General features: G+C 50.5%; 1 protein-coding gene across 1 annotated transcript in view; it reads left to right on the forward strand.

Moving 5' to 3' along the window:
• UNC13A (unc-13 homolog A) overlaps positions 1–21209 on the forward strand; it is a 90637-nt gene that overhangs the window by 47638 nt on the left and 21790 nt on the right. The window contains exons 20-36 of the mRNA XM_039466980.2: positions 169–284; positions 2075–2238; positions 3291–3441; positions 4046–4114; positions 4429–4518; positions 4736–4870; positions 7390–7523; positions 10030–10115; positions 10311–10437; positions 11950–12046; positions 12567–12710; positions 14214–14297; positions 15479–15556; positions 15825–15913; positions 16362–16514; positions 18772–18895; positions 20133–20138. Of these exons, the coding sequence (XP_039322914.1) occupies positions 169–284; positions 2075–2238; positions 3291–3441; positions 4046–4114; positions 4429–4518; positions 4736–4870; positions 7390–7523; positions 10030–10115; positions 10311–10437; positions 11950–12046; positions 12567–12710; positions 14214–14297; positions 15479–15556; positions 15825–15913; positions 16362–16514; positions 18772–18895; positions 20133–20138 (1847 nt within the window). The remainder of the gene's footprint in view (positions 1–168; positions 285–2074; positions 2239–3290; positions 3442–4045; positions 4115–4428; positions 4519–4735; positions 4871–7389; positions 7524–10029; positions 10116–10310; positions 10438–11949; positions 12047–12566; positions 12711–14213; positions 14298–15478; positions 15557–15824; positions 15914–16361; positions 16515–18771; positions 18896–20132; positions 20139–21209) is intronic.

Consider the following 21209-nt stretch of genomic DNA (forward strand, 5'->3'; position numbering starts at 1 on the left):
ATTCTAGCCTAAGCAGAGAGACTCAAGCCTAGGGAGCCAATCGGAAGAGAGACACCCAGGCCTTAGTTTCCGGAGGTCTGGGAGGACTACGGAATCATGCATCTATTAAAAATTGCCCACAGCTATAGTGAGAGGTTCTGACGCTGGTCATCCTTTTCTGCCCCACAGACAAGCGAACTGACAAATCTGCCGTGTCTGGCGCCATCCGGCTCCACATCAGTGTGGAGATCAAAGGCGAGGAGAAGGTGGCCCCGTATCACGTCCAGTACACCTGTCTGCACGAGGTGAGCCTCATTGCTCAGCCCCTCCCATGCCACCTCCACTCACCATTTCTTCCCGCCCTTCCTCTCTCTGGCCACACTGTCCACACTCTCCTGGCCCTCTGAGACTGCCCACCATGCCATTCCCTTTATATCCATCAAGGTCCAGATTTAGGGTTGCCTCCTCTGGAAAGCCTTCCTTGGCCTCCAGGTTGCCTCTCATACACACCATCAGATTCTTCCTTCTGTTCCAGCCCTAACCACTCAGGATTGGGCTGTTTGTGTCTGGGTATGTCTCTTCTGGCTGCCTGGGGGTTCCTGGAAACAACTCTATCCCCAGGAACTAGTTTGTTGAATGAATGCTGGTGAATGAGTGAATGACTGAATAAATGAATGAGTGATGAGGTAGATAAAAGGATGGATGGAGAGATAGATGAGTTGATGGGTAGATTCGTGACTAGATGGATGATAGATGGACAGATGGATGGATATGTGATTCAACTGTTGGAAGTGCAGGGTGAATTTTGGGGTAATTGGATAGATGATAGATGGATAACTTGATAGGTGGATAGATAGATTGGTGGACAGATGATTGAATGGGTGGATAGATGAGTTGTTGGATGAGAACGTTAAGCTGTATTGGATGAGATGGGTGGATGTGTGGTTGAATTATTAGAAGGAAGGATGAGTAGATAGGTGAACTTGTTGATAGTTGGATGGGTAGATAGGTAGATGGATGGATGGATGGACAGACGGATGGATGAATGGGTGGGTGGGTGGATGTATGGAAGGACGTGTGGTTGAATTATTGAAAGTATTGAAAAGTGGGTTCATAATTTTTGAGCATTTAGATAGACGGATGGTTGTGAGTAGTTGGTGGACAGATGAAGAGTAGATGCATAGATGGATGGGTGGTAAGTTGATGGCTAGACGGATGGCTGGTTTATGGAAGAATGAATGATTGGACAGGTGGATTAAGCTATGGATCAATGTATGGGATGGATGGGTGGATGGGTGGATGAGTGGATGGATGGATGGATGGGTGGGTGGGTGGGTGGATGGATGGATGGGTGGATGGATGGATGGGTGGGTGGGTGGATGGGTGGATGGGTGGATGGGTGGACGGATGGACGAATGGACGGATGGGTGGGTGGGTGGACAGATGGACGGGTGGGTGGATGGATGGATGGGTGGGCGGGTAGACGGATGGACGGGTGGACGGATGGAGGGGTGGACAGGTGAACGGGTGGACGGACAGATGGACGGACGGGTGGGTGGATGGATGGATGGGTGTGTGGGTGGGAGGACGGACGGACGGACGGACGGACGGACGGACAGACGGATGGACGGATGGACAGATGGACGGGTGGATAGGTGGATGGATGGCTGGATGGGTGGATGGATGGATGGGTGGGTGGGTGGGTAGGTGCACAGGTGGACGTACGGATGGACGGACGGACGGACGGATGGGTGGACGGGTGGATGGATGGCTGGATGGGTGGATGGATGGCTGGATGGGTGGGTGGGTGGATGGACAGATGGACGGATGGACGGATGGACGGATGGGTGGGTGGGTGGGTGGATGGATGGGTGGATGGATGGATGGATGGTTAAATTACTGAAAGGTTGGAAGAGTGAATGGGTGAAATTTGGGGTAGTTAGATGGGTGGGTGCGTGGATGGATGAGAGTAGATGAATGAATTAATGAGTAAACAAGCAGGTGTATGATGTAAGGGGCCCCGGACGCTAGGACCTCTGAGCCCTGGTGACCCCTTGCACTCTCCATGATGATGCCTTCTCCCCCATGGTGGCAGAACCTCTTCCACTTCGTGACGGATGTGCAGAACAACGGGGTTGTGAAGATCCCGGATGCCAAAGGCGACGACGCCTGGAAGGTTTACTACGATGAGACAGCCCAGGAGATTGTGGACGAGTTTGCCATGCGCTACGGCGTCGAGTCCATCTACCAAGCCATGACGTGAGGCCGCAGACTGGGGTGGACACGAGGGCAAGGTGCAGGAAACGAGAGGGAGGTCACCAAGAGGGCACTGGCGGCCGGGCGTGGCGGCTCACGCCTGTAATCCCAGCACTTTGGGAGGCCAAGGCGGGCGGATCATGAGGTCAGGAGTTCGAGATCAGCCTGGCCAGTATGGTGAAACCCCGTCTCTACTAAAAACACAAAATTAGCTGGGCATGGTGGCATGTGCCGCTAGTCCCAGCTACTCAGAAGGCTGAGGCAGAAGAATTACTTGAACCCGGGAGGCAGAGGTTGTAGTGAGCCAAGATCGCACCATTGGACACCAGCCTGGGTGACAGAGGGAAATTCTATCTCAAAAAAAAAAAAGTTGGGGGGGGGCATTAGCAAGTCTGCTGTGGGTGATTCTGAGGGGGAGGGGCCAGAGAGGAAGTGGGCGTGGTGTGTGGGGGGTTCTGTAATTCCCCTGGAGATCAGGAGAGCGCTGTGATGGACACCTGGAGTGACAAGGAAGAGAGGGAGGAGTTAGAAGCGGAGATAGAGGCTGGGAACGGTGGCTCACGCCTGTAATCAGCACTTTGGGAGGCCGAGGCGGGCAGATCGCAAGGTCAAGAGATCGAGACCATCTTGGCCAACATGGTGAAACCCTGTCTCTACTAAAAAATACAAAAATTAGCCAGGTGTGGTAGCACCTGCCTGTAATCCCAGCTACTCAGGAGGTTGAGACAGGAGAATCACTTGAACCCAGGAGGCGGAGGTTGCAGCGAGCTGACATTGTACCACTCAACTTCAGCCTGGGTGACAGAGTGAGACTCCATCTCAAAAAAAAAAAAAAAAAAGAAAAGAAAAAAAGAGAAGCAGAGTTAGAGCAACTCAAAAGGGTATAACGAAGGAGTGGAGAGGAGACGCAGACACTCCAAGGATAGAATCAGGCGGGGATGGATTGGGTGGTGGCGGACAGCCACTCACAGATGCTGTCTTGGAGGCGTTCTGGGGGGAACTTGGTCCATCCTGGCTGGAACCCTGACCCAGTGCCTTCTGGTCCCTGTCTCCAGCCACTTTGCCTGCCTCTCCTCCAAGTATATGTGCCCGGGGGTGCCCGCCGTCATGAGCACCCTGCTCGCCAACATCAATGCCTACTACGCGCACACCACCGCCTCCACCAACGTGTCTGCCTCCGACCGCTTCGCCGCCTCCAACTTCGGGGTCAGTCCTGGGGGCTGGGACTGGAGAATGAGGGAAAGCCCAACTTTATACCGGTCAGAACTGATGTGACTCCTGGGTCCCCAATCTAGACCAGATTGCTGTGTGACTTTCTGCCAGTCACTTGCTGTCTCTGGGCCTCCATTGATCCCTCTGTAGAATGCTATAGAATGGAGGACGGTCGAGGTGGCTCATGCCTGTGATCCCAGCACTTTGGGAGGCCAAGGTGAGCGGATCACTTGAGGCCAGGAGTTTGAGACCAGCCTGGCCAACATGTTGAAACCCATCTCTCCTAAAAATCCAAAAGAAAATTAGCCAGGTGTGGTGGCCTGTGCCTGTAGTCCAAGTTACTTGGGAGGCTGAGGCAGGAGAATCGCTTGAGCCTGGAGTCAGAGGTTGCAGTGAGCTGAGATTGTGCCACTGCACTCCGGCCTGGGAGACAGAGCGAGGCTGTCTAAAAAAAAATAAATGTAAGAGGTTGCAACTGAATGGAAATGGACATTATGAGGGGGGTGGATGGGGTGTACTTAGTGTACGGTAGGCGCTCAGCCAGCATGGCAGCCAAGTCCTGCCTCCATCCATCCTCCCTCCTCCCCTTCCTCCTCAGAAAGAGCGCTTCGTGAAACTCTTGGACCAGCTGCACAACTCTCTGCGGATTGACCTCTCCATGTACCGGGTAGGAAGTGCGTGCATGAGGATTTCCTGGCCCCGTGCACGTGTGTGTGCCTGGAGGGGAAAGCAACCAGCAGGTGTGTGCATGAGGGGACCCATCTCCACACTTACGATGTGTTCCTCTGGCGTGTGTATGCCTGCACGGGCACTACCTGCCCTAACGTGCTTGGCGCATCCAAGCAGACCCCAAGTCCCTTCGAGGTGCTCTAACCAACCCCCAACCTGAAACCAGGGAGACTTTGTATCCCCCTAAAAAGCACTCTCCCCTCCTCCCCGAGCCTTCTTCCATAACCCCACCTCTCTTCCTGTTTCCAACAGAATAACTTCCCAGCCAGCAGCCCGGAGAGACTCCAGGACCTCAAATCCACTGTGGACCTTCTCACCAGCATCACCTTCTTTCGGATGAAGGTAGGAGAGGATCTGGTTGCATCTGCCCTCCGAGGAAGGTTCTCTAGGATTCCTAGCTTTCGGGACAAGTGCCATTTCTCCTGGAGAATGGCAGCCTTTCTCAGTAACCTTCTCCCTCCGTTCCACTTCATTTCCTTAAACCCAAAATGACTTGCAGTCACTTCTGGGGACCTCCTGTCCCAGCTGTGGCCGCCTATGCCTCTCTCCCTCCCTTCAGGTACAAGAACTCCAGAGCCCACCCCGAGCCAGCCAGGTGGTGAAGGACTGCGTGAAAGCCTGCCTTAATTCTACCTATGAGTACATCTTCAACAACTGTCATGAGCTCTACAGCCGGGAGTACCAGACAGACCCGGTGAGACCCTAGATGGGTCAGAAGGGAACGGGGAAATCAGCGAGACTCAAGTCCCAGCTCCGCCCCTTCCTGTGGGATTTAACTCTTCTGAACCTCAGTATCTTACTCTGTAAAATGGGATCATTAACCCACATCTCAGGAGTAGGGAGAAGAGTTCAAGAGCTATAAGCTTTAGATAAAATACAGTAGGCACATAGTACACTTGGTTGCGTAGCTGAGTTTGGCATAAAGTTGTTTTTTTTTTTTTTAAATTTTTTTGAGAGGAAGTTTCACCCTTGTTGCCCAGGCTGGAGTGCAGTGGTGCGATCTGAGCGTACTGCAACCTTTGCCTCCCGAGTTTAAGTAATTCTCCTGCCTCAGCCTCCTGAGTAGCTGGGATTACAGGTCCCCGCCACCACACCCAGCTAATTTTTTGTATTTTTAGTAGAAATGGGGTTTCACCATGTTGGCCAGGCTGGTCTTGAACTCCTGATCTCAGGTGATCTACCCATCTCAGCCTCCCAAAGTACTTGGATTATAGGCATGAGCCACCGCGCCCGGCCTGGCATAAAAATTTATGTCTGGCTTGCAGTCACTGTTCAATCAATGTTGAGTTGAATTGAATTTATTTATCTATTCTGAGATGGGATCTCACTCTGTTGCCCTGGCTGGAGTGTGGTGATGCGATCATGGCTCACTGCAGGCTCGACCTCCCAGGCTCAAGCGATCCTCCCACTTCAGCCTCCCAAGTAGTTGGGACTATAGGCACATGCCACCATGCCCGGCTAATTTTTGTACTTTTGTAGAGAAGGCATCCCAGTATGTTGCCCAGGCTGGTCTCGAACTCCTGGCTCAAGTGATCCTCCCACCTCAGCCTCCCAAAGTGCTAGGATTACAGGCAGGCGCCACCACCTATAAGGAGCTTATGGCCTATTATGAGGGAAAGATGTACAAACTGGAAATATACAAACGGGGATGATTAGTATTGAGATGGTGGGGTCTTGGAGGCTGTGGGAGCTGGAGGCAGCCCTTATCCCAGGTTCTGATAGGATGTAACACACAAGCTGTGTTCAGTTCAGTTTGATTTCATTCTGTTCCTTTACATTCAGTTGATTAGCCTTGGAATCAGTCTCACTCTCATTTGAATTGAGTTGAGGTGAACTGGATTAAATTAAATTGTTTAGTTCAACCATAATCAGTTTAGTTCTGTTTATTTCTGTTTAGTTGACTTAAGTTAAAATTGTTCTTAGCTGGATGTGGTGGTGCATACCTGTAATCCCAGCTACTCGGGAGGCTGAGGCAGGAGAATTGCATGAACCCGGGAGGCGGAGGTTTCAGTGAGCTGAGATCACACCTCTGCACTCCAGCCTGGGCAATGAGAGTGAAACTCTGTCTCAAAAAAAAAAAAAAAAAAAAAATGTTCTTGACAAATTAGTGAGCTAGGCTGGGCTCAGTGACTCACACCTGTAATCTCAGCACTTTGGGAAGCCAGGCAGGAGGATCCCTTGAGGCCAGGAGCTCGAGATCAGTTTGGGCAATGTAGCAAGACCCCATCTCTGCAAAATATATAAAAATTAGCCAGGTGTGGTGGCACACCCATAGTCCTGGCTACTTGAGAGGCTGAGGAAGGAGGATCACTTGAGCTCAGGAGTGCCAGTCTGTTGTAAGCCATGATTATACCACTGCACTCCAGGCTGAGTGATGGAGTGAGACCCTGTCTCTTAAAAAAAAAGTGAGCAGAACTAAGTTGATTGATTGCACTGAGTGTTATTGAGTACAAATTCATACATTTCCATTTAGTTCATTTACAGTCAAGTCAAGTTGTTCTCAACTGGGTTAAATTGTTTTGAGTTCGGATGAACTGGGTTGTTGGATTAGAAGCAATTGATGTCAGTTGAGTTGGGTTGAATTGGGCTAATTTCAGCTGATGATGCTCATTTCCATTAATTAACAAACGTTGGGTTGAATTGGACTGGATATGTTAGGCTGCGTTTAGATAGGTAGAATCGGATTGGGTTGACTTGGTGTAGAGTTGAGTTCAAGTCAATTTTTTTCCATTGTTTTGATTTGGGTTAATGTTCGTCTTGGACAAGTTGATTAGGTTCAATCCAATGGAGTTCATTTGAGTTTAATTCAATCCAGTTAGGTTGAATTTCACTCCATTCAGTATAATTGGCCCAAGTTCAATTCCGTTGATTCAACACCGAGAACTGACTTCCGTTAAGCTAAGTGGGCTTAATTTGCATTCATTTCAGTTCCGTTTGGTTTAGTGGAGCTGGGTTTGTTCAACTGAATTTGGTTTCATTTATTTCCATTCAGTTTTAGAGTGGAGTCTAAAATCTTAAGCTTCGTCAAGCTGCATTGACATGAGCTGCGTTTGGAGCAGCTTATGAGTTTACTTTCTCTGTAGACTTCTTACCTGAACCATACACATGGTAATGGGAGCCGTTCCTCAACAACCTCTTGTCCCTGGGTAATAAACTGACCGAGGCACCAACCTCTGGCCCTCCTATAACCGAGGCCTCCACTGCCCATTTCAGGCGAAGAAGGGGGAAGTTCCCCCAGAGGAACAGGGTCCCAGCATCAAGAATCTCGACTTCTGGTCCAAGCTGATTACCCTCATAGTGTCCATCATTGAGGAAGACAAGAATTCGTACACTCCCTGCCTCAACCAGTGAGTCGTGTCTCTGTGTAGTTAATTATCTGGGTGTCGTCGTGTGTATGTATACAACTTTGTGTCTTGTGTGTCAGGGTGATCAGGTCTAATGATACAAATGTACAGAAACGTACCTGGGGGTAATGAGGGGTCTGATTGTGCCTGTGCGACATTCAAATATGGGTACAATTTGCAAACATAAACAAAACTGTGTGTATGTTCACAATCACGGTATGATCAGACATGTATTTCGTATGCATTCATTCGCGTGAATAACTGTATACAATTTCGTATGTGCGTAGGATAATTAGCGATAGTGTTGCTCAAGTATTACTATGTGCTACTCTACTATGTACTGTACATTTAAATTGCATTGTACGTACACGTATGGAGGTAAGTAATTTTGTATATTGTTGTGGTCAGCAGGTTTGATTATGCATATGTGTATAAAGAATAGTGAACATACTTCAACATACAATATTGTACAATATACAGTCTTGTGTGTGGATGTGTACACAGTTTCCATTTGTGGACTTATGCATCTGTCGAATTTTCACTTGTGTTAGCTGAATGAGCTATTGTGTTCTGTTTCTCTGCCAGATGAGTGCTAGAGAGGGCTCTAACTTCGGGACATTAACATGTCTTGGTTAGTTGGGGAATTAAGATCAGGGATTTGGATGGATTGAAGGGTGGGTGGATGAATGGATGAATTAATAAACAGATGGACAGGTAGATTTGTAGAAGGTTGAGTGTGTGAATAAATGAATGGATGGGCCGGGCGTGGTGGCTCACGCTTGTAATCACAGCACTTTGGGAGGCCGAGGCAGGAGGAACACCTGAATTCAGGAGTTCGAGACCAGCCTGGCCAATGTGGCAAAACCCCATCTCTACTAAAAATACAAAACATTAGCTGGGTTTGGCGGTTGCACCCATACTCCTAGCTGCTTGGGAGACCGAGACTCGAGAATCACTTGAACCCGGGATGTGGAGGTTGCAGTGAGCTGAGATCACACCACTGTACTCTAGACTGCGTAACAATCAGACCCTGTCTCAAAAAAAAGATGAACGGATGGACAGTTGGATGTGTAAATGGATGAATGGATAGCTGGATAAGTCAGTAAATAAATGGATAGAGGGATGGGTGGATGGATGAATAGATGTGGGTGGGTAGTTGGATAAGTGGGTGCATTAATGGATGGAAGGATAGATACGTAGGTGGATGATGGAAGGATGGATAGATGAAAAGATAGATGGGTACCTGGATGGATGGATAGTTGGATGAATGGGTAGAGGGATAGATGGATGAACAGATAGATAGGTGGTTGAGTGGATGGATGAACGAGCGAATGAATGGATGGAGGGATGGATGGATGAATAGATAGATGGATAGGTGAATGGATGGGTGCATAGTTGCATAGTAAAGGAATGAATGGATAAATGTAGGGAACCAGCCCCCACATCACCCATGGGTACCCCAAGTTCAGTGGCAACAAAAGATTGAGAAAATGACAGATTAAGAGTGAAAGTGGGACCAGGGGGCCATCACTTATTCCTGGAGGCAGTGAAGGTCCCGAGCTCTGATCTCTCACACTATTTATTGGCTACAATCACTTTGATCTATAGGGCAGGGGGGGAGTGATGGTGGGGAGAGGGTGACGTGGTGGTGGAGTGAATCAGTGAGCTGAAACTGAATCAGTGAGCCGGAACTGATGTGTCATTCTAAAGTTTGGTAACAGTGGCGGTTTGGGAGTTTCACAAAACAAGAACATGTGGTTATCCTTAGCCTATTATCTATGTGCAGCTGGTGGAACGTGGGCCTTACAAAGAGCCTACAAGTCTGGCTCTGTCATAGTGCTACAGAGGGGTTTTACGTCCTTGAGCACAATATTTATGGTAACAGAGCCTAGGTCACCCTGCACCAGAACATGAGGCATGGAGAGGCCTTCCTCCTCAGAAGCCTCCTGCGGCCTTCCACAGCTTATTGTTCCTGATTTCTTTTATACATAAAACCAATTTATGTAGGCACACTGTAAGCCCTTCCTCCGCTGCTGCTTCTCCCAGCAGAGAGATGGATGGATGGGTAGACAGATAAATAGACAGATGGGTAAGTGGATGGATGGATGGATAGTTCCATGACTTGGTGAATGAATGGATGAAGGGATGGTTGGATGGATGGATAAATGGACAGAGGGGTAAGTGGTTGGATAGATGGGTAGTTGCAGGAGTGGGTGAATGAATGGATGGAAGGATGGATGGATGAATAGATAAATGAGTTGGTGAATGGATGGGTGGATAGTTGTGTGAATGGATGAATGAATGAATGGAAGGACAGATGGATGAGTGGGTGGAGGCTCAAGGAGAAGTGAAGCCTTAGTGCAGAGTCAGCCAGCAGTGGCTGTGAGGGAACCTTTACCCAAATCCCTCTACCCTAGCGTACGCTCCTCTGTAGGGCAGGAAAGAACAAAGCAACCCATGCCATCTGTCTTCTGCCTGCCAAAGTTTTATACGTCCATGCCTTTGCCAGGTTTCCCCAGGAGCTGAATGTGGGTAAAATCAGCGCTGAAGTGATGTGGAATCTGTTTGCCCAAGACATGAAGTATGCCATGGAAGGTGAGTTTCCCACCCCAGTGTTCCCCAGCCTGGCCACAGAGATGGCTGCTCCTCTGTGTCCCCCGCCAAGGCTGTGAGTGCCCTATAGCCTTATGCCTGAGTTGGACATCAGTGACGGCCAGAGTGGGCAGCCTCTCTGCCGAGACCCAGGGTGGCAGACCTTCCAGCTGTGCCACCCTCTTTGTCCCTGGCCAGAGCATGACAAACATCGTCTATGCAAGAGTGCCGACTACATGAACCTCCACTTCAAGGTGAAATGGCTCTACAATGAGTATGTGACGGAACTTCCTGCCTTCAAGGACCGTGTGCCTGAGTACCCTGCGTAAGTCCCCTGCCCCAAGCCCAGCCCAAGCCAGAACCATAGCACTGACAGCTAGAAGGAAACCCAGAGGGGAGGGCTGACCTCCTTATGTTACCTGGGCGTCGGGGGCACAGGCTGGGCTCGAACCCAATGTTCTCTAGGCTCAGCCATTGAGCAGTTGACTCCTACAGCCCCGAAAATTCCTAGTCATAACAGCAGCAGGAACCATGTGACTTTCTCATTTTATCCTTTGACAATTCTATGAGTTAAGGTAGGATCATTTTAACTCCTATTTTGCGGAGGAGAAATTGGAGAGTTAAAGATGCCAAATGGCCAGACACAGTGGCGCATGCCTGTAGTCCTGGCAATTTGGGAGGCTGAGGCAGGAAGCTTGCTTGAGCCCAGGAGTTCCAGACCTGCCTGGACAAGGTAGTGAGACCCCATGTCTGAAATGAGTGAATGGGTCAGGCACAGTGGCTTGTGCCTGTAATCCCAGGACTTTGGGAGGCCAAGGCAGGAGATCACCTGAGGTCAGGGGTTTGAGACCAGCCTAGCCAACAAGGCTCTACAAAAATACAAAAATTGGCCGGGTACAGTGGCTCACACCTGTAATCCCAGCACTTAGGGAGGTTGAGGTGGGTGGATCACCGGAGGTCAGGAGTTTGAGACCACCCTGGCCAACATCATAAAACCCTGTCTCCACTAAAAATATAAAAACTAGCCAGGTGTGGTGACATGTGTCTGGAATCCCAGCTATGTGGGAAGCTGAGGCAGGAGAATCACTTGAACCTGAGAGGCAGAGGTTGCAGTGAGCTGAGATCACACCACTGCACTCCAGCCTGGGCAACAGAGCAAGACCCTGTCTCAAAAAAAAAAAAGAAAAGAAAAGAAAGAAAGAAAAGACAGAAAGAAAAGGAAAACAAGAGCTTGGCTGGGTGCAGCGGCTCACACCTGTAATCGTAGCACTTTGGGAGGCTGAAGCAGCAGTATCACCTGAGGTCAGGAGTTCAAGACCAGCCAGGCCACCATGGTGAAACCCCAACTCTACTAAACAAATATAAAAATGAGTTGGGCGTGGTGGCACATGCCTGTAATCCCAGCTACTTGGGAGGCTGAGGCAGGAGAATCACGTGAACCCAGGAGGCTGAGGTTGAGGTGAGCAGAGATTGCACCCCTGCACTCCAGCCTGGATTGAGGTCTGAAAGAGTGAGACTTTGTCTCAATAATAAAATAAAATAAAACAAAACAAGAGCTCGGAGAAAAAACCCACTTGTCATGGGCAGTGTATCTGAACGAGGATTCCCACAGGTCTGGGCCCTGCCGTAAAAGGGGCCGCTCAATGTATTTCATGAGCGAGGTAACTGAGGCTCGCTGCAGGAGGTGGGCAGAGGGGCAGCCACTCAAGGCTGCAGGGAGAGCTCCAAGAAGAATTGGAGCCACTGTAGCACCACCTAGCATTGGGCCAGAACCAGGCAGCGCAGAGGTGGAGGAAGCGAAGAGGTGGCAGAGCCCCACCCCGGCTCTTCATTCCAGATGGTTTGAACCCTTCGTCATCCAGTGGCTGGACGAGAATGAGGAGGTGTCCCGGGATTTCCTGCATGGCGCCCTGGAGCGAGACAAGAAGGACGGGGTAAGAAGGCCAACCCACAACCAAGTTCCTGATCTTCCCACTGGGGTCCAGTTTCGGGGGAAATCTGCCCTTGGGATGAGGCCAGTCTCTGTTGGTATCTGCCATCTTCGTCTGGCTCATGGTTTTTTTTAAATTTTTTGTTTATTCATCAACTACAAAATGTGAGTTCCAGGCTGGGTGTGGTGGCTCACGCCTGGAATCCCAGCACTTTGGGAGACTGAGGCGGGTGGATCACCTGAGGTTGGGAGTTCGAAACCAGCCCGACCAACATGGTGAAACCCTGTCTTTAAAAAAAAAAAAATTTTTTTTTTAATGTGAGTTCCATCAAGCCAGATGTCTCCATACACCCCATGGCTTCCACGTCCACCTCTAGAGGTTGACTCTTAAGTCGACCTCGCCCTCTGCCATCTCACCCCAGGGAAGGTGGTCTCTGGCTCTCCCCGTGGATAGCGGGAGAGTCGTGCTCTGGGGCTTCTCTGGCGCCAGCCTCCTCCTTCCCCCTGCCTTCTTTCCCCTGCAGTTCCAGCAGACCTCGGAGCATGCTCTATTCTCCTGTTCCGTGGTGGACGTCTTCTCCCAACTCAATCAGAGCTTTGAAATCATCAAGAAACTCGAGTGCCCTGACCCCCAGATTGTGGGGCACTACATGAGACGCTTTGCCAAGGTGTGGGAAAGTGGGCAGGGTTGGGGCTGGGGGCTGAGGTCAGGGCTGGGGAATCGAGGTCAGAGTTGGAGATGGGTTACAGTTGGGTTGGTGGTGTCACTGACGCTGGGATTGACGTTGGGTTGAGGTTGAGGTTGAGATGAGGTTGGAGTTGAGGTTTGGCTGGAGGTCGGGGTTGGGGCTGGTGTTTAAATTGAGATTGGAGTTGAGGTTGGCTTTGGAGTTGAGGTGTAGGCTCAGGTTGAAGTTGAGGTATGGTTTGAGATCAGGTTGAGATGGGTGGATGGGTGGATGCATGGGTGGATGAGTAGATGGATGGATGGTGGATAGATATAGGTGGGTAAATATTTAGATGGATAAATAATATTTTTTTGAGACAGAGTCTTGCACTATTGCCTGGGCTGGAGTGCAGTGGCGTGATCTCGGCTCACTGCAATCTCCGCCTCCCAGGTTCAAGTGATTCTCCCTGCCTCAGCCTCCCAAGAAGCTGGGATTATAGGTGCACACCACCATGCCCGGCTAATTTTTTTGTATTTTTAGTAGAGACAGAGTTTCGCCATGTTGGCCAGGCTGGTCTCGAACTCCTGACTTTGTGATCCTCCCGCCTTGGCCTCCCAAAGTGCTGGGATTACAGGTCTGAGCCACCGCTCCCACCTGAATAAATGTTTTGAAGCCTTCAGGGTGTGAACTGAGGATCTGAGGTCATTGGTGCAGTTGGCAACGCTGGTTGGTTGGAGTTTGAGGCTGGGTTGGGTCTTAATTTGGGATCGAGGTTGGAGTGAGTGCTGTGATTGATACAGAATTTGAGTGCGTCTTGGGGTGAGTTTGAGGGTTGGGATCATTGGTGTTGAGGTTTGATTGATTGGCATTAGGCTGTGTTGACCTTGGGGATTGCAGGTAGGAACTGGCTTTTGATTGAAGATCAGGTCATGCTTGTAGTTGAGGCTGGGTTAATATGACGCTCGGTTGCTCTGAAAAAGAGCTGGGTCGGCCAGGCGCGGTGGTTCACATCTGTAATCCCAGCACTTTGGAGGCCGAGGCGGGCAGATCACAAGGCCAGGAGTTCAAGACCATTCTGACCAACATGGTGAAACCGCAATACAAAAATTAGCTGTGCGTAGTGGCATTTGCCTGTAGTCCCAGCCACTCAGGAGGCTGAGGCAGGAGAATCGCTTGGACCCGGGAGGCGGAGGTTACGTTGAGCTGAGATCATGCCATTGCACTCCAGCCTGGGCACAGAGTAAGACTCTGTCTCAAAAAAAAGAAAAGAAAAAAGAAAAAAAGCTGGGTCTACATAAAATGATTGTCTTCACTGAGTGGCACCTCCTCTAGGCTTTGATGGTCACCTTGGGTGGAGAATCTGCCTAGCCCAAGGGTCCATCTTAGGTGCCAATAGGTTTGGGCTCATCAGTGATCTCCCTAGTGGCTCTTGATGGCACTTGGTGACTGGAGCCTACCTTGGTCCCAGCCTCTCCTCTCACCCACACTCTGTGTCTTCCCCAGACCATCAGTAATGTGCTCCTCCAGTACGCGGACATCATCTCCAAAGACTTTGCCTCTTACTGCTCCAAGGAGAAGGAGAAAGTGGTGACCTGCTGGGGCCCCTGACCTGTCCCCTCCTCAGCCCCATTCAGCATCCCCAGGGCTCCCTTCTTCCCAGGGCCCTGACACCTGAGGCTATGTGTGTCCACCTGTGTGTGATCTGACTGGCTTGTGTGTGTGGTTACAGGTGCTTGTTTGAATGTGTGTGATCAGAGTGTATCTAGTTGCGTGTGCCTGAGTGTATGGGATCCGAGTGCATGTGATTCACTGTGTATTGTCTGTGTTGACTGTTATACTGTGTGTGTGTGAGTCTGACTGTGCACATCTAAGTACGCATGTCTGATTATGTTTCATCTGGCTGTGTTAACTGGGTGTAACGTGAGCATATGTGTGTCTGTGTGTGTGTGTTTGTACATATCTGAGTGTGGGTGTCCAGCCATGTTCCATCTGTTTGTGTTAATTGGGTAAAGCATGAGTGCATGTATGTGTATGTGTGTTCAACTGTGCACATCTTGGTGTGTGTCTCATATTTTACCTAGCTGTGTTAACCGGTTGTAGTGTGAGTGTGTGTATGCTTATGTGTGTGTCCAACTGTGCGTGTCTGGGTGTGTGCGACCATGTTTTGTCTGGCTGAGTTAACTGCATATAGTGTGAGGGTATAAGTGAGTGTGAGTGTGTGTGTGCATCTGGCTGTGCACATCTGGTGGGTGTGTCTCACCAGGTTTTTCTGGCTGTGTTGACTGTGCATGGTGTGAGTGTGTGTCTGTGGCTGTGTCTGGCTGTGCCTGTCTGGATTTGTGTGTCTTTGGGGAATCTTGTGTGTCTATCTGGGTGTGAGGGCACCCACCTTAGTGTGTCACTGTTGGCTGTTGCAAATGAAGCCTTAGGGGTGTGAACTGGAAAACACTGGGCCCTGCAGGAAACTCTGCTACCCGCCGAGTTCCCAGCCCCTCTGATGGACCTACCAGGCCTGGGGTTGGGAGATTACCTGGATGGATGTCTGGCTGGCTGGCCTTGTCCCCACCCATCCCCAGAGATGCCCCCTCCTGGCAACACGCCCAGAAACCTGAGCACAAATGCTGCTTGCCGTCTGCAGGTGACCTCGTGGAACCCCAGCTTTCTCCAAACCCAGACCCTGAAACCATTCCGAGGTCCCTGGCGGAGGGTAGGGGAGGCTCTGGGGAGAGGTCCTGAGGCCTGACTCCCCTTTCTGTTCCCCTCCACAGCCCTGCATCCTCATGAACAACACGCAACAGCTAAGAGTTCAGCTGGAGAAGATGTTCGAAGCCATGGGAGGGAAGGAGGTGAGGCAGGGCCCAGGCAGGGCTGGAGACGGGATGGGAGCACCCCCACCACTGTGCGTTCCTGCAGGTCCCCGAGCTCATATGCCACCAGGCCTGGGGATAAATTCCAGCTCAACCATGCTCTTAAATCCACGCATGCCGTGCAACTCTCTGTGCCTCAGTTTCCCCTCCAGCCCCTTGGGATCCCTTTCCCTGGGTCAGAAGAGAAAATGCCCAGTATGCGTGGATGCTTACTGGACCTGGCCTGATGACCCTTCTCTCTCCTTAGTTGGATGCTGAAGCCAGTGACATCTTGAAGGAGCTTCAGGTGAAGCTCAATAATGTCTTGGACGAGCTCAGCCGGGTGTTTGCTACCAGGTGGGAACATCTCCAGGGCTGGGAGCAGTGGGGAGGGAACAGCCCCCAGCCTTCCGGGCCTGGGGCGTCTGGAGGCTCAGCAGATGTAGAAATGAAGATTGCAGGCTCAGAGTTAGACAAGGCTGAGTTGAAATCTTGGCTTTACTGCTTACTAGCTGTGACTAGTGGCTGCCTTGGGGGAATCACTTAATCTCTCTGAGCCTTATAGAATTTTTTATTCCTCTGTAAAGTGAGGGTGATGACAATAATAGTACCTGAGTAGGATTTTGAGAATGAAATGAACAACAGGCAAATGTCTTATCCCTTTGCCTGGTTCTGCTGTTATGATTCTTCATTCTTGCTTGATTACGTGCTGTGATGCTGATATGACCTTAACAACCACAGATCAACATTTGCATCTTCATCCGGCCCTTCCTCTGGTCTGAGCCCTTCCCTTCTGTGTCCCCAGCTTCCAGCCGCACATTGAGGAGTGTGTCAAACAGATGGGTGACATCCTTAGCCAGGTTAAGGGCACAGGCAATGTGCCAGCCAGTGCCTGCAGTAGCGTGGCCCAGGACGCTGACAATGTGTTACAGCCCATCATGGACCTGTTGGACAGCAAGTGAGCCGGGCCAGGTGGACTGGGCTGGCCAGGGAGGGGCTGGGGCAGGGCCAGAGAGACCCAGGAACTGGTCTGGAGAGAGTGTGCAGGGAATGTTTGCTGGGTGGTCATTGGATAGTTGGATGGGCGAATAGATGGTGGCATGAAGGGGATGGAAAGTTGCGTGGGTGAATGATCGGAAGGCTTCCTGGGTAAATATTTGTGTGGATGAATGGGTGGTGACATGAGGGATGCGTAGGTGGGTGGATGCATGGATTAAAAGATAAATGTTTAGAAGGCTAGATGGAAGATAGATGTCTTAAAAAGATGGATGAGTGAATAGTTGAGTAAATATTTGGATGGGTGAATAAATGTTTTTATGCGTAGCTGGATGGATGTCTGGCTGGCTGGCTGGCTGGCTGGATGGATGGATGGATGGATGGTTGGATGGATGGATAGATAAATGGATGGATAGGTGAATAAATATTTGGATGAATAATAAATGTTTTGATGGATAAATGGATGGACAGATGGGTGGATGGATGAATAAATGGATGGACAGATGGGTGGATGGATGAATAAATGGATGGATGGATGAGTGGACGGATGGATGGGTGGATGGATGGACAGGTGGATAAATAATTGGATGAATGAATAAATGTTTTGACACAGATGGCTGGATGGATGGATGCATGGATGGATGGATGGATGGATAGGTGGATAAATATTTGGATGAGTGAATAAATGTTTCAATGCATAGATGGCTGGATGGATGATGCATGCATGGATGGATGGATGGATGGATGGATAGGTGGATAAATATTTGGATGAATGAATAAATGTTTTGACGCACAGATGGCTGGCTGGATGGATGCATGCATGGATGGGAAGATGGATGGATGGATACATGGATGGATAGGTGGATACATATTTGGATGAATGAATAAATGTTTTGATGCATAGATGCATGGATGGATGCATGGATGGATGCATGGATAGTTCGATAGATATTTGGATCATTAAATAAATATTTTGATGCAGAAATGGATAGACAGATGGCTGACTGGGTGAATAAATGAATGGGTGGATGGGTGAGTGGGTGGATGGATGGATGGATGGATGGATGGATGGATGGATAGATGGATAAATATTTGGGTGAATGAATAAATGTTTTGACGCACAGATGGCTGGATGGATGGATGCATGCATGGACGGATGGATGGATGGATGGATGGATGGATAGGTGGATAAATATTTGGATGAATGAATAAATGTTTTGATGCGTAGATGCATGGATGGATGCATGGATGGATGGATGGATAGGTCGATAGATATTTGGATCATTGAATAAATATTTTGATGCAGAAATGGATGGACAGATGGCTGACTGGGTGAATAAATGAATGGGTGGATGGGTGGGCAGATGGCTAGGTGGATGGATGATGCATAGATACAGGTGGATAAATATTTGGATGGATAAATAAATGTGATGCATAAATGAAAGGACAGATGGGTGGGTAGGTGGACGAGTGGGTCCATGGATGGATGGATGGATGGATGAATAGGTGGATAAATATTTGGATGGATGAATAAATGTTTTGATGCATAGATGGATGGACAGATGGATAAATGAACTAGTGAATGGATAAATAAATGGACCAGTGGGTAGATGGATAGAAGGATACATAGAAGGATGGATGGATGGATAGAAAAATAGAGAATTAAAGACTACTAGAGGAGGGATAGATTGGTGGGTACTGGATCAGTTGGTGGATAGATCATGGTGGACTGCCTCTCTCCTTCAACCCCTGTACATCCAACCACAACTTCTTTGCTGCTTTCCCTTTCAAGTCTGCTTTCCTCTGACCATTTCCCTCCTCTTTCTCCTGGGCTTGGCCTTATCCCCTATAGTCCCTGATCTCCATCCTTCCTGTTTCAGTTCATCCCCCACACTGTTCTTTCAAACATGAAAGGCTGGCTGTGTCTCCCTCTTGAACACTCCGTGGCTCCCCATTACCCCTATCCTCATGATAAGGCCCAAGCCTTCCTCCCAGACACTGATGCCCCTTCCCATCTGGTCCCTGCTGGCCAGTCCAACCACCACTCACTCTTCTCTTCATGCATCAGATATCATAGTCCCATTAGACCACCCAGGGGTCCCTGTATAGGCTGTGTGCCCTCTTTCATGTCTGTGGAATGCCTCGACCACCTGTTAAGGGAAGGGGCTCTGTGGGTTGGGACCAGCTGGGCCCCCTCTCAGACCTTCCCCTCCCCCCAGCCTGACCCTCTTTGCCAAAATCTGCGAGAAGACGGTGCTGAAGCGAGTGCTGAAGGAGCTGTGGAAGCTGGTTATGAACACCATGGAGAAAACCATCGTCCTGCCGCCCCTCACCGACCAGACGGTGAGGCCTGCAGGGGGCCCATGGGGACACTTGGGTCACCTCCTGGGGGGAGCCCAGAAAACGTGGTGCCTAGAGAGGCTGGGGGGTGTGAACAAAGGCGTCCAGGCTCAGAGAGGTCATCCAGGCTCAAGGTCCATCCAAGGGTTGTGGAAGTCACCAGACATCAGTGAGGCCATTCAGAGGTCAGAGAGGTCACATGGGGGTTAAAGTTCATCAAAGAGTTAAGGAGGTCATTCAGAGTCCATCGTGGTGACTCCAGGGTCAAAGAGATTAGGTAGAGTCAAGAGATATCTAAAGTCATAGAGGTCGCATGTAGGTCAAAAGAGCATTCTTAGGTCAGAGGTCATCCAGAAAACAGGTAGGCTTGGGGATCAAGGTTATCCTTGAGTCATGGAAGGCATAGACCTTGGCTAGGCACCATGGCTCACGTTTGCAATCCCAGCACTTTGGGAGGCCCGAGGCAGGCAGATTGGTTGAGGTCAGGAGTTCAAGACCAGCCTGGGCAACATGGTAAAATCCTGTCTCTACTAAAAATACAGAAATTAGCTGGTTGTGGTGGCACATGCCTGTGATCCCAGCTTCTTGGGAAGGTGGGACACGAGAATTGTTTGAGCCAGGAGGTGGAGGCTGCAGTGAGCCAAGATGGCGCCACTGCACTCCAGCCTGGGCGAGAGTGAGACCCTGTCTCAACAAAAAAAAGACATAGGCATCAATGGTGGGTTTTTCTAAGGGCTTTGGGGCTCGTTCCAAAGATCAGAGATCAATAGACCAGGGGGCTCCCGGAGGTCAGCCAGAGGTCATGAAGGGCATCCAGGGTCAGAGAGGTCAAGCAGAGGTCAGTGGCCATCCAGAGACCAGGATCTATAGACCGCCCTCCTGCCAGGGACCAGGGGGACCCAGACATCTGTAGAGGGATGTAGTTGGGTGTGGGTCCCTCCAGGAGGCCTCAGGAACCTGAGAACAGCAATGGCACGTGGGCTATGGGCACATCTCGGAACAGGGAGGTGTTTCCCAGTTGGACCCTGGAGGCTTGGGGAGGGTGCTCGGGGGCCAAAGAGAGGCAAGGATGGTGGGGGAGGCCCGGACTTCCCAGCCTCCCCAATTCTGTGGGTTGGGCTGGGGCAGGGGTCTTGCCCCTCCTTGCTGCCGTCTCCGACCCCTCCCTGGCCTTCCCGGGAAACTTATGGTACCTTATTCCCCTCCTCCCCCATCAACCTGCCCCCATCATGGCTGACAGATGATCGTAAGTAGAGGCCCGTCTGTCGTATGTCTGTCCATCCGCTCTGTGTCGGGACTCGGCCCACCGCGTCGCTGCACCCCTCTCCCCACCCACCCAGCACCCCCTCCTCACCTGCCATCCTTCCTCCCGCCTAGATGTGCCTGTGTCTGTCTGGGGCAGGGCATGGGGAGGGGGCAGGGCTGGGAGGGAGGGAGATCACGCCCACCCACCCTCTCCCTTTGAAGTCCGGAGGAGCCCCCCACAACCCGCTTCCAAACCCCCGGCCCAGCTCCTCCTTCACAGTGGACCTGCCATCTAAGGGTAGGATCCAACCTCGCTCCTGTGCCCAGATGCCACCAGATGCCCTGAAGCTAGAAAGAGGATCAACCCCAGGATCCCTCTGACCTCCTCTTTGGGCTCTGAACTGTCAGCAGCTTCCCAGAATGCAGATCCTCATCATGAGGGTCTCTACTTCTGACTCCCCTGAAATTCCATGCTCCAGACCATCCCTCAGTACCCCACCACCCTGCCTACCCAACTCCCACCATCCACACTGGCACACACCAATGCCAGACACACACCCAGGTGCCCAAGTGGGAGACTTGTGTCATGGCTTTGATGTCAGTTCCTAGCCCAGCCACTCTCTCTCTCTGTGTGACCTTGGGAAGTCACTTGACCTCCCAGCCTCTGTTTTCTTGTCTGGAAAATGGGGCTCATTGCATCACCTCCCTGAGGGTAGTTCTAAGAACCAAATGGCATGATGCATTAAAATACTCATCTCAGTATTGCTTGAACCCAGGAGGTGGACATTGCAGTGATCCAAGATCACGCCACTGCACTCTCAGTGACTGGCCCAGAGGCAGCGATCACGAAATCAGAGCTAATGATGGTGGTGGTGGTGATGGTGGTGGTGGGGGGGGCCAGTGATATGCAGACATGTATGAGAGCAGAGACAAAACAACTTCAGATTTTCCCTTTGTGGGCAAGACAAGGCTGTCACAAGATTTTACTTCGTCAAAAGTTTATAAGTGCTCTTCTTACTTCTTGGTAGCCGCAGCCTGGGTCTTTGGCTGTAACCATAGAGAGCCAAAGGGT

Source organism: Saimiri boliviensis, chromosome 14 (genome assembly GCF_048565385.1).
Source record: "Saimiri boliviensis isolate mSaiBol1 chromosome 14, mSaiBol1.pri, whole genome shotgun sequence".
NCBI lineage: Eukaryota > Metazoa > Chordata > Mammalia > Primates > Cebidae > Saimiri > Saimiri boliviensis.